Here is a 14,228-nt window from a genome sequence, read left to right as displayed (position 1 = left end):
CGCGACAATGGTCAGCACTTGAAATGCAATTGCCCCAAAAGACACATGGAGCTAGTGAGTCACAAACATAACAATAGCACAGAAAGTATAAAAAGGGCAGAGTTCAAAAGGGCATATTGGTAATTATGAAATCTGTTTGTGATCGGTCCAAAATGGCGAAATAATGAATGTTAAAATAATATTACCTGGTTATAGTGGCTTTGATTTGGGGTAGTGGAGAATGGGAATTTAATACAGAGGTGCCTTGAATGAGGATAATCTCGACACGCAACCTACAAAAAGATCAAGAAACAATAAAACGTAAATTTCCCAGATTGTATTAAGTTATTTAATTTTTTTTTCTGTAAATTAATTGTTCGTGTAGAATTCATGTAGAATTCAAACCACAAGTTCAAATATTTATATGTGTATATATATCAAAATGACCATTATACCCTCTAAAGGCCTAAAACCATCGTTCTGTGTCTACACAGCAAGTTCTTCAAAGCTGAGGTTTTCTTGGACTGTCTGCACATCTCTGGGCAAGGCTGGATGTACCAAGTGCTGGTTCTTAGATTGATTTTGCCGTTTGTGCTGGATTATGTCTGGAAGCAGGATAGAGCAACCCTCTTGCTGCTGATCCGGGGGCAAATCTTATACTTGCTATTTGGGATGACTAAGTGCTGGAATTTTCAGTGTCTGAGCAGCGTTTCTTTTATGCACATGCTTCTAAGTACTATCTTTTTGCTGTTGTACAAGGGTTTTTATATCATAAAGTAACCCCTTCATGGTCTGTTCATGTTAGGTGGTAAAAAGAAATACTTTGACTCGTTTTTTCATGAAAACGGGCTGAATAGGGACATTCTTTTACCAACAGGGGTTCATGTTAATCAAATCACAAGTTAATAGGAAACTTTATCACATCTTGGTGTGCTATGTCAAAACTAGCACGTTTGATAACTTAAAAACATATGAATCACACCAAATACTTACTGATATTATAAATCTTAAAGGCCAGTTCAAACATAATACTACCGGAAAAAACGCATATTGTTGTGCTATGTCGAAAGTAGCACAATATTTACTTATAGACGTTTGAACTACATCAAAATACTTACTGAAATAAAAAATGTTAACGTCCAGTAAAAACAAAACAATACGATCTAACAGTTGGTAACAATAGTCATAATTCGGAAAGAAAAGCACTTGACTGTAAAAAACATAAAAACTAAAAATTTTGATTAACTGGCTTCCGGTTTTTTATCACATTTACGCTTGTCGTGCTCGTGAGAACCACATATACCACATGTCCTTTGCTTCCTTGGTTGTTTAGTAGAAACTTGCTCAAAAGCAGACTTAATCCTTTTTTTGAAACAACACCCCTTAGTTCTAATACCAACAGGAACTCGAAAAGTATCTTTATCAGGTTGCTTAAACCCAAGCAAAGTAGCAATTCTGTCCTTCTTCTGCATAGGTTGAGAAGACCCACAAATCTCATCTAGTTGAGCTATATCTCCTTTAACTTTATCTCTATACAACGCCAGCTTCTCCATGTCCTTTGACAATTTATCAACAATATACTCAGTCCCAATCATAATTTCACGTACAACTTTATTAACATTGTCCACTGTCTGATTAGCTTCAGTGTTTTCCTTAACTGACGTAACAGTCTTCCTTGGGACAGCATCTCTCGTCCATCTTCTCATAACATATTTTTTAGGAAAAGTTTCAACCTTAGACATCTTTAGCACCAAAAATATGTGCCTACATAGCACACCATATTGTTCATACCTACCACAGCTACATTTTATTTCCATATCATCTTCTCGAAAAAGCACCTGACGAAAAAAATATACGAATAGATGAACATAAAATAACTATGGATGCTAGTAAATTTGAAATTTAACTAACTATTCTCACGCAAGACTACCTTCAACATCTATATCCTTAATTGAAAACTTAATAGATTCACCGACTTGTTCAACGTTCATAGAGTGTGATTCTGTAACACCGAGGAGTAACTCATACTGAAGATCGTTAAATATATTCCTGGTATATATTTCATTAGCTTCTCTCTCTATATTTAAATCTGTAACCCAATCTGGAGTTGTATTCCTTGTATCGTGATCATTTTTCCGGTGTATCGTTGTGACTCAATTGCCGTTTCAAAATGACTGATGAATTCAACAAGGGTATGACTGCTGCTTCTAAATTGCCCAAAAAACGATTCTTGCTCTTAGAACGAGATGTTGTTCGCATCAAACCTGACATGTTCTCGTGACGATAATAAGCAGGGATCCGTATCAGCACATTGGATATGATAATAGCACATTGCGATTCATATCAGCACATTAACATAGCACATGAAACAAAATATGAAACCAGCACATTACGATTCTTATCAGCACATTAACATAGCACATGAAACAAAACATGAAACCAGCACATCGAGAATTCGTAAACCCAGACCTTTGTTTTGCTCGAAAAAATCATATAGCACAAAAAAGCAACAAAAAAGGATGAAACCAAAAATGGATCTGACCAGCAAATTGAGATTTATATCAGCACATTAATATAGCACATATGGTTTTCGACAGAAATTAATGAAACCAACCAACAAACACAACACAAAAGCATCTACGAAGCACATACGCCGGCTATATCAACACATGAATTATGAAAAACCAAATACGATGAAACAAAAAAAACACCAGTACGAACAACGTGCATAAAAACGTTTTATACTTAGCACTCTCTGTAATTCCAACTTTAATTTAATGTAAAAGTTGAAACTTTATGGTGAATCTGAAAATATAATGAATCAAACGAATTTTTCGAACGTGCAAATTAAATAATAACCTGGTGTAACTTCCATGGCTGATGATCCTTCCACTGAAATTTCTATATTTGAATCCATCAAATGTACTGATAAAAAACATGGATATCAACACCATGCAGATAATTTGCAAGTGAGATGGGAAGTTACGTATTATTCTTTTTGGTGGTTTCCTACGTAGATAATGATTTTCTTGAAATTTTTAAATTTTGATTTGAAATAGTGCATGAATATAGGGGATAATTAAAATTTTGAATTAATTAAATACAAAAAATAGAGTGATAAAGTCTAAAATACCCTTGTCTAATTTTTTTAATGAAAGACATATGTCTAATAGTGGTTGGTTCTTACACATATTGAAGTTTGTATTTGATCCCATCTCTACGTAGGTATGTGAAAAAAAATAAAAAAAAAAGCTTCCTTCACTTCTTATGTTAAAATTATTTTGTATGTTAAAAATCATTTGTATTTGATCTTTACACATACTATATATTACATAAATATAAAGTACATATTAACAAACCTTTTAAAATAAAAAATAATATTACACAAAACCTATTGACAACCCTAGCTTGTTACTTGTTAGCCACATCGTTCCAATCTTTCAAATTTCATTGTTCTCTCATCTTTGCCCTCTAATAATTCTGACTCATGACCATCGTTTTTCTGACACATGGGCGAAGCTTTTAAGGAGCGAGACGGGGAGGCCAACCCCCCGAACTTTTTGCTCAATAGTGGAGAGTATGTAGTTTTCGTATAGAAATTTTTGGGTATATACGTTTTTGACCCCCCCCCCCCCCCCGGTTTTATAGAAATTTTTAGGTCCGGTGACTTCCACCCACGGTCGGAAATCGCAAGTTTCGCCACTGTTCCGACGGCCAACTCCCGACCATCGTTCTCCCAACGGCCGACCATTGTTCTCCTTACAGCTAACTCCTTACCATTGTTCTCCCAACGCCGACTGTTAACCTTCGTTCCATCTCATTATGTGTATATTGTAGATGGATTTGCTTCCTAATTTGGTTATTGTTATGGGTTGTATATTTTTTGTGAAGGGGTTGTGTTAGGTCGGGTCATGTTGTGTTACTTAACATGTTACATTAATTATGTTAAATTGGTAAGTGTTATGTAACATGTTTATTATGCATGTTTTTATTTGTGTGTAAGGAAATAACACGACCAATTTGGGTACACGTCTAAAATGTTTAGACCTGTTTTACCAACCCTAATTTAGTTCGGGTCTTGTTGGAAGATAACAAGTACATAAAATTTAAACAACCATCGTTACTTCCCATAAGTATTACATTACATTAAATGTTAAGAATTATAAAATCCCAGGGTGTCTCCTTACTGAAGGAACGAGCAGTCAGAACATTGCCAATTCGCCGGCAGGCCGTCGTTTTCCGGCAGAACAATCTCACCATAAAAAGCCATTTACTCCGGTTACCAGACAAATCTCCTTACTAGCCCCTACTGACGTGTCCATACCCTGGTCCCCCTCTTGCCACCCCCTTCTCGACATCATGACGTGTCCGGTCCCACCTGTCCCCCAGAAAAAACAAACTTATTCCCACTGCCCACATGGCATCCTACGTGGCATGTCAAACAAAACAACCATTCCACTCACCACCCTTATATATACTACCGCCATTCACATCACCAAAACACACACAGACATATAAAAACACACACTCTTTGTATAAACAATGGCTGTTGATTCAGTGACGTCATCTCCGTTAGGGCCGCCGGTGACGGAGAAAGATGCTAAAGCTCTTCAGTTTATTGAAGAGATGACTAAGAACTGTGACAGTGTTCAAGAGAATGTTTTGTGTGAAATTTTGTCGCAAAATGCTGAAGCAGAGTACCTTAAAAAATGGAACCTCGGCGGCGCCACCGACCGGAAAACTTACAAGTCAAAGGTTCCGGTAGTGTCGTACGAGGATCTCCAGCCGTACATCCAACGTATTGCTAATGGAGACCGTTCCAACATACTCTCCTCTCACCCGATTTCTGAGTTCCTCACAAGGTTAGTTAATTCTCCCATGCAGTTTTATATTTATAAACAAGTTTTTTTTTTTTTTTTTTTTTATAAAGTTTGTTTATATAAAGTCCCTTTTATTTATGTATGTGAGTGTTGCAGTTCTGGGACATCTGCTGGGGAAAGAAAGCTGATGCCAACAATTGCTGCAGAGATGGACCGCAGGCAGAAACTGTATAGTCTTCTCATGCCTGTCATGAACCTGTACGTTGTTTTAGTCTTTCTTTTTTTTTTAAATTTAATAAAAAAAATGTATATTAATTGACAAAATAATGGCTAATATTTTATTAAGGGTATGCATAATCAATCCACTGTTGTGGTTGGCTAGACTAGTTCATATAAGCTTTTTAAAATGTGTTATGTTTGATTTTTCGATATAATTGAATGGTATTTTGTCAATTGTTTGATGGTCAAGAGTCAAGACCTTTTTGTTTCATGTAAGATAAGTGACCAGAAATATCTTAATCTTAATATTGGATAGACAAAAATATGAGATTTGTTAAAGTAGTAACTTGTTTTTGCTGAAAAGTAATTAAAATTAAAATATTAACATTTTTAATTTAATATATGCCATACATTAAATAATTTCACACATATGAGGATAAGATACACGAATATTTAATCTTCTTTATTTAATTTTTACTAGTCTAAACTCTATATATATTTTTATTCTATGCATGACGTTGTTGTATGTCACATTATTTTAAGTCTTCATGAGAAAGTCTAATAAGTGACTAAAAATAGATAGCGACTTTAAAATGACTAAAATCAGTAATTTGTTTCTAAATTAATTACATAGTTAGTACATGTGGTTTGCATAAAATAATATACTTAGGTACTAATAGTTTAAATTAAAATCACCTTCTAGGTTATTAACTTTTCATTTTGTAACGTTTGAAGGTATTAACTTCTGGGGTATTAACATAGTTGGTCCCTGTGGTTTGCATAAAATAACATACTTAGATACTAATAGAATGTGATTTTAAACCTACAAATAATGTTAATACCTCCAAACGTTACAAAATGAAAAATTAATACCCTAGAATGTGATTTTAAACTATTAGTACCTAAGTATGTTATTTTATGCAAACCAAAGGACTAACAATGTAATTAACTCTTTGTTTCTAACATGAGAATATATGTACAGTATTAAAAACGATTACTTTTATCAAAGAAAATCAGTAACACAAGATTTTAAAAAGCTGTTTAGTTTTAAAAAAACCTCATAATTAATGAATTATTTTGTTGGTGTTACAGGTACGTGCCCGGTCTGGACAAAGGCAAAGGACTTTACTTCCTATTCATCAAAGCCGAGACCAAAACCCCAAGCGGGTTAGTAGCCCGACCCGTTCTCACAAGTTACTACAAAAGCCAACAATTCAAAACCCGACCCTACGACCCGTACAACGTGTACACCAGCCCGAACGAAACCATCCTATGCGTCGACTCCTTCCAAAGCATGTACTCCCAAATGCTCTGTGGTCTTATTTACCACAAACAAGTCCTCCGTTGCGGTGCGGTTTTCGCTTCGGGTCTCGTTCGGGCCATCAAGTTTCTCACGCTAAACTGGCAACAACTTGCCAATGATATTGAAACCGGGTACTTGAACCCGAAAATAACCGACCAGGATATCCGGGCCTGCATGTCGAAAATATTGAAGCCTGACCCGGCCCTGGCCCGGTTTGTTACGGGCCAGTGTTGTGAAGGGAATTGGGAAGGGATTATAACCCGGATTTGGCCCAATACCAAATACCTTGACGTCATCGTGACGGGAGCCATGGCTCAGTATATTCCGATTTTGGATTTTTACAGCGGTAATTTGCCTCAAACGTGTACAATGTATGCTTCCTCCGAGTGTTACTTTGGATTGAATTTAACCCCCATGGTAAAACCGTGTGAGGTGTCTTATACCATCATGCCAAATATGGGTTACTTTGAGTTCATCCCACATGACTCGGTGTCTAACTCAGATGACTCGGCGCCTCCGCTCGTTGACCTTGCTGACCTCGAGCTTGGAAAGGAGTATGAACTCGTGATTTCCACCTACTCGGGTCTCTGTCGTTACCGAGTCGGGGACATTCTCCGGGTCACGGGTTTCCACAACTCCGCACCACAGTTCAAGTTCATTAGAAGAAAGAATGTTTTACTAAGTATCGATGCCGATAAAACCGATGAAACCGAGTTGCAATTCGCTATCGAAAAGGCTTCGGAGCTTTTGAAGGAATTTAACACTGCGGTTGTGGAGTACACGAGCTACGGGGACACGAAAACGATCCCAGGCCACTATGTTATTTACTGGGAGTTGTTGGTGAAAGATCCGGGTCATGGGCCGGGTCAGGAGGTGTTGGATCAGTGTTGTTTGGCAATGGAGGAGTGTTTGAATTCGGTGTATCGACAAAGTCGGGTTGCGGATAATTCTATTGGTCCTTTGGAGATTCGGGTTGTGAAGAATGGTACCTTTGAGGAGTTAATGGATTATGCAATATCGCGAGGCGCATCTATAAACCAATACAAAGTTCCAAGGTGTGTTAGTTTCACACCTATCATGGAACTTTTGGATTCTCGGGTCGTATCGACCCATTTTAGCCCGAAAGCGCCACACTGGGTCCCGGAACGACGCTTCTGAGCTATTGATGTTGTTAGCAACAAGAACAAAATCAAAAAGGGGGGATACTTTGGTTTGTCACTTAAAAGTGATGGTGTAACATGTAGGATTAAGAAGTGATGGGTGTAGTGTGTTGGTTTAAAGAGTGATGGGTGTCATATGTAGGCTAAAAAGTGAAGGGTGTATTATGTAGGTTTAGAAAGTATTGTAAGAATTTGTGATTTGTTGAAATGCTGATTTTTTTTTTTTGTATGTTTTTCTTAGTAATTTTATCATTGTGCTTTTATTGAAAATTACTTAATTGTCAAGGATTTTAATGCTTGAATGATTTTCTCAATAACCTATTGTAGAAAGGCTACAATTAAGCAAGGGGATTGTAGCGTGATATTCTCAAAAAGTGTAGTAAGGTGTTACTCTTTCTAGCGTGATAGTATCAAAAAGTGTAGTAAGGTGTTGCTCCTTTTGATGAATGTTTAAGTGATGTAGTAAAACATTTGTGTAATATTTAAAAGTTGATTTAATTTGTGTGCCCGTTTCAAAATATTTAGTTGGTTGTGGGTTTGCCAAGAAGGTATTCTCAATAAACCAAAAGCAAAAAAATGCTTTTGAATGTAAAAGAAGAATGCAAAGAAACAAAGGGCTGCTCTTACTGCCTTTGGCCATTTTTCTAATTTTTAGTTTTCTTTTTTGAAAGAAAATTAGCATCTACATTGTAAACAAAGAAAGATAAGATGCTAAGTTTGTACATTTATGTACATATACTCTTATTGTAATAACCGTGTACACGCCTTGTATTTTTGTTTTAGCTTTGATACAAACTAGTGAGTTTTTCCCCGGCGTTTTGTGGCGGGAATTCGGTCGTTATCTATTCGGTTCGCTACAGTACAGACACTCGTTGTAGTTAGTGGCAGGTATAGCTTGTAAATAGGGGTAGCCCTCGCTACCCCTTGACACTCCGGTGGTAGTGTAAATTTTGAAAAAAAATTGATGTTTCTTTGATTTTGTTACCCTTTTTTTTCTAAAACGTTGCCCCTATAAGAACTTTTTAGATCCGCCACTGGCTGTAGTAATCGAAAGAGATACCCTTACATCAATCGAAAACAATGAAAATGAATATGATGTTTAGTTGATATCGGTTCATTTGTTTTGCGTTTTATGTTTATTTTTGTCAACATTGCGATATAAATTTTATTGCAAATGAATATTGTGCCACTATCGTACCAAACCTAACTGAAACTGACTGAACAACATGTGTATCGGTACATGAATTTTTTTTTATTGTTGTTGCTTTCGATAAACTAACGTCGTATCACTACCATACTGTGTTAAACCGAACAACATTGATACTGGTATGTTTCTTGTTTAAAAATGAATATTGTATCGTTGCCGCAGTGAGCCGGACCGAAACCAAACGAATAACTTTGGTTCGGTATTCTGTGTTTTCTTTCAATAAACTGACACCGTATCACTATCTTACCGTATCGTATGACATTAGCACCGATACCTATATTCATTTTTATGGTTTCTGGTTTTGAAAATTATTTATTTATACAACTCCTTATGTGATGATAAATGAATATCGATACATGTAGCATGATAATGTGAACCAGTCGATATCGTTCGAACAACATCGTTGCCGCTATTGGTGTTTGTTTTTGTTGTTTCCCACGATGTAAAACATGTGTTGATTTCATACCTAGTGCATGTATTGTACCGCTACTGTAACGAACCGTATCGATACCGATCCAATGCCCGCGGGATGTTAAAAAAAAATAAACATGGACGAGGATTTAGTTTTTTTTTTAAATTTAAGAAACGCAAGTTGTTATACTAACGATACTGTAACAATCCGTACCGATACCGATCTAATGCCTGCGAAATGTTAAAAAAATAAACATAAACGTGGATTTATATTTTTTTAAAAGTTAATAAACACAAGTTATTACTAAAATATTACATTAAATAATAAATAAAATAATAATAATAATAAATAATAAAAAAACAAATACTTAAAAATTATGAATTACTATTTATCACTAAAAATCAAATTACATAATATATAAATTATTATTAAGAAATAAAAAGAGAAATACTTAAAATTATATTTCACTATTCATGATCATATAAGATTCATATGTATAAAATATATAAAATATTATTAAAAAAATAAAAAGAGAAATACTTAAAATTATATTTCACTATTCATGATCAGTTAAGATTCATATGTATAATGGTTGTATAAATGTTTACCCTATTTCTAATTTCTAATTCTCATAATATATAAGGAAAACATAAAAGTGAATTATTTATTTTCAATAGTTCTCCACTTGGTATTGATCATCTACTGAATGTGCCTCAATGAGTGTGTGAGAAACAGTGATGTGTTTACCTTTGATTATGGAATGGTGTGTGTGAGTTTAGATGAATACTAATATACTATTATATAATTAGGAGTTAAATGAATCACTTTTTAGTTTTTTTATCATGAAGCTGATAAAAAGGTGAATTGTCATGGTTCATAAAGTGAAAGATACAAAAGAAAAAGAAATTCAATTATTTATAGGAATACAACTAAAAGAATAAAACATAATAACTTATAATATATGTTAATGTTTATATGCATATCTGTATACATATAGAGAGAGATGGACATTCATTTGAAAACCAATTATATGTTAAGAAATGCGAGAATCCAATGTTTACACCACATACAAATGTAGATAGATATGTTTTATCTCTCACAAACTATTGTGTAAAAAAATTAAAAAAAACTGAGAATAAATATTTTCAATGTTAAAATAATTAAAAACATATAAATGTAATGATTTACTATTTCTTACTCATTTCTCGTTTCATAAAATAATTAAAAACATATAAATGTAATGATTATTATTTCTTACTCATTTCTCATTTCATAATTTATATCTTGTTGTCTTGATCAAAGAATGATGTGGCTAGCAAGTGTCATTTAAATATTTAATTGTAAAATCTTTACTATATTATATATTCAAGTTATTTTGGAATTTATTTGCTCATAATTCATTCCACCGATAAGTTAATTAATTACTCTAGTTCTAGGCTTCTAGCATAGGGCCGTTCAAATCGCTCGCCGCTCGTCGCTCGCTCGACGCTCATTTGGAAATTGCTTGGAAAATGCTCGTTCGATTTGACGCTCGGTTGTAAACGAGCCGTTCTGCTCGGTTCGGTTTGTAAACAAGCCAAGCATGAGCGAAGGTCCGCTCGGATCGGTTCGGCTCGAATTATTATTTTAACTAGTATATATGTACATATACATATACATATACACTGATACACATACATCTATAAACATGTATATACACATCTATATACACAAATATAAATTATACGTATATATACACACATACACCTATATATATAGACACACTTACACATACATATATACTTAAATATAAATTAAATTTATAGTTTTATATGTACCAATCTATTAGATTTTGGTCAACTATATACAAATTTACAACTATATCTATACGTACTAGCCCAACTACTCTAATAAAAAATTAAAATCAAAACTAAAAGTTAAACCCTAAACCAATAAACGACAGTCTGTTCATCGCCTCAATATTTCATGTCGTTACCTAAAGTCGATTGTCTCCTGCTCTCAACGTAATTGTTCGTGCAATATGATCATCGCCTCGTTAGCCACAACATTGTTATTCATAAGAAAAATCTTATGCAATGAAATGTGCATGTTTTTAAAGACATAAAAACTTAAGACCCAACATTGTCACTATCTCTCTCTCTGCAAATTTAAATTGGGCGACACGGTTGTCCAAATCGCTCGAACTTCGCTCGCCGCTCGCTCGGAATTTTTACTGCTCGAAAAATGCTCGCTTGATTTGATGCTCGGTTTTAAATGAGCCGCTCCGCTCGGTTCGGTTTGTAAACGAGCCAAGCACGAGCAAAGGTCCGCTCGGTTCGGCTCGGCTCGTGAACAGCTTGTTCTTTAAATTCTACAAACTTGGCTTGTTCTTAAAAATCTACAAACTTATACAGTTATACTCCAACTAAGCTATGAAAATGACTCATTTAATTAGCCTGTTAGCTAATATATAATCATAAGACATTAATATAAGTGTTAGTTGATACCAGTTAAAAATGAAATAGTCTTTCTGAACTTATAGGTTTTGTCTAAGTAGTTAATCATGTTAAAAAAACAGGCTAAAATGTTTTATTACACATTCTTGAACTAAACTTCTCAAATTTATTGTTTAAGACAACATAACATTAAGGGAGAATCATTTGATAAGAAAAATTAATTGAGAAGAAAAAAATAAAAGGTAAAATTGTAAAACAATAAATATTTTTCACAGGGCCGGCCCTGAGAATTTATGTACCCTGTTCGAGCTCGAAAAAACGTGCCCTTAGGCCCGAAATTAGGTATTGGGCTCACTAAAGGTCTAAACCTAATGCTAATGAGCTAATAACTAATCTAAACCATAAAAATAGTTTTGTAAGTGGGTCTATGTTGGTATTTGTATGGGTATACCGTATACCCTATTAATTTATTTATTTTTACATATACATATTAAAGTTTTTAAAAATAACGCGCCCTTCAAAATATCGGACCCTGACCGGTGGTCCTCCCCGCCCACCTTCAAGGCCGACCATGATTTTTCATTCTTCTCATTTATTATTCTCTTTTACTAATTAATTATTCACAAAAAATATTATTTCTGAACTTAAACCATGTGTAGTGGTTAAGAAAAATAATGACTCCACCATGGGGCATTATCTGACACGTGGCAACCCAGTCAGCATGAGGCGTTATTGCAAAATTGGCGTAGTGGGAATAATGCCCAAATAATGCCCCTTTCAATCCTTAAAAAAAAGTGATTTCTCATTGGTGGGTCAACCCAAGTCAAACATCCAACAAGTGCAAAATGGCGTTTTAATAATAACGTTAATCAAATTTTTTTTTTCAAAAATAACCCACCAAAACGCCCTATGTAATGGGAGTGGGGATGTTTTTTTGGCTTTTTTTGAAAAATAACCCCCACTACGAGTGGTCTTATAGGTTTTGTCTAAATACTTAATCATGTTAAAAAGCAGGCTAACGTGTTTTATTTCATATTCTTGAACTAAAGTTCTCAATTTTATTGTTTAAAACAATATAACATTAGGGAGAGGATCATTTGATAAGAAAAATAATAATGGGTACAATTGTAAAATAATAAATATTTTTCATTCATCTCATTTATTATTATTTTTTTTACTAGTTAATCAGTCATAAAGACTATCATTCTCACATTAAAACTTTTTGTCTGCAAAAAATTAAAATTTATCCTACATATTTCAAAATTTATTCTACACATATCAAAATTTATCTCACAAATATTAAAATTTACCCTACATATATCTAAAAATATCCTACACATAAAATTTTATCTTACATTTATTATACACATTATTGAATTTTATACTATAGATGTCGAAATTTATCCTACACATCTTTTAATTTATACTACACCACCTCTTAATTTATCCTACATTCTAAATTATGTTTTTTTAAATAACTTTTTAAAATAAGTTACAAATTTAATGTACTTAGTTATTAAATAGAAAACCTAGAATTTATTGATATATGTAAATTTACCAAAATACCCTTACAATAACCAAATAAGGTATAACCGAAGCCAAACCATACATTTTTTTTTAAAAGAAGTAACCGAACCTTCGGCATCAAGATGAACTAGTTATTTCGGTATGATTTTATCGGTTACTTCGGTTTTGGTTTTGATATGTTTAATTAGTTTTTTTTTTCATCCCTCCTTTTGTGTTTGTAAATGGAGACAATAAATTATTATTATTCATAAAAATATTTTCTCTATTATTATTATTATTATTATTATTATTATTATTATTATTATTATTATTATTATTATTCATAAAAAAGACTGAAAGAATAATTCTTTAAAGTGAAAAAACTCGGACTTTGGCCGGCGGCATATTGCATGCAAAAGTACCATCAGTAATGGTCTCTGTCTCTTTATAGTTAGAAAAAAATTAAATTTAAGCATCATTTTCAAACCGTCGTATTTAATAATACTAACTCATATATACGTACAAGACACATTTCTTTTCTTTAAATGAGTTAGAACGTTTAAATGGTCAGAAGGGTTGGTGATGATGTTGATGAAATAGTATTATTATTAATTTATTATCATTATTGCTATTACTTACAAAAACAATCATGATAATAATAAATAATTTTTTTATCATTATATATGGATGTTTATTGACGAGGTATGACCCGAATTGACTAAACCGACCCGGTCATTACCTATTATTTTATTATAAATATTTAATTATAAACATTTATTCTAGAATATTCCATCATGCATGTATAAATCATATAACTAAATCCCCATTCTTTTGGGAAGATCATGCAAATCCTTAACTTATCGGAGCCCATCCTAAGTTAGGGAAAACCCTAATGGTAAACTATAAATAGAGGTAAACATCTAAGGTATGATCCATCTTGCTCTCGCTTATTCTCTCTTCCCTATTCACTTATAACTTTCTCCCAAACCGAGACTTATTCTCACGCCGGAGGGTGGTTACAGGAATAACCCCATTCCTGTAACGAGTCCTAACGGTGTTCTGTTTTGCAGCTAGCAGTTCGGATCGCCAGGAGTTGAAGTCCTCGTTGGATACTACTGTAAAGGTTAGTGTTTCTTCATTGACGCCATCCGTGGGACCCTTCCGTAGCAACAACAAGACTAAACCCA

The 14,228-nt window shown here is 33.8% G+C and overlaps 1 protein-coding gene across 1 annotated transcript; it reads left to right on the top strand.

Annotated features, from left to right (window-relative positions):
• The first annotated feature begins 4,478 nt into the window (after positions 1 to 4,478).
• LOC110903993 (probable indole-3-acetic acid-amido synthetase GH3.1) lies at positions 4,479 to 7,751 on the top strand. Its single transcript, XM_022149799.2, has 3 exons — positions 4,479 to 4,841; positions 4,956 to 5,057; positions 6,111 to 7,751. The coding sequence occupies exons 1-3, from the start codon at positions 4,522 to 4,524 to the stop codon at positions 7,477 to 7,479; spliced, it is 1,791 nt and encodes a 596-aa protein (XP_022005491.1). The 5' UTR covers positions 4,479 to 4,521; the 3' UTR covers positions 7,480 to 7,751.
• Positions 7,752 to 14,228: the final 6,477 nt, after the last annotated feature.

Source organism: Helianthus annuus, chromosome 14 (assembly GCF_002127325.2).
Source record: "Helianthus annuus cultivar XRQ/B chromosome 14, HanXRQr2.0-SUNRISE, whole genome shotgun sequence".
NCBI classification, from domain to species: domain Eukaryota; kingdom Viridiplantae; phylum Streptophyta; class Magnoliopsida; order Asterales; family Asteraceae; genus Helianthus; species Helianthus annuus.
The sequence above is the reverse complement of the archived record's forward strand: the minus strand, read 5'-3'. Positions and strand labels throughout refer to the sequence as shown.

What these genes read in the sequence shown, in the direction of transcription:
- LOC110903993 (XM_022149799.2), top strand. Translation starts at nt 4,522, where the DNA reads ATGGCTGTTGATTCAGTGACGTCATCTCCGTTAGGGCCGCCGGTGACG. An exon ending in ATTTCTGAGTTCCTCACAAG is followed by an intron (nt 4,842 to 4,955) that starts GTTAGTTAATTC and finishes TGAGTGTTGCAG; the next exon opens with TTCTGGGACATCTGCTGGGG. An exon ending in CTCATGCCTGTCATGAACCT is followed by an intron (nt 5,058 to 6,110) that starts GTACGTTGTTTT and finishes TTGGTGTTACAG; the next exon opens with GTACGTGCCCGGTCTGGACA.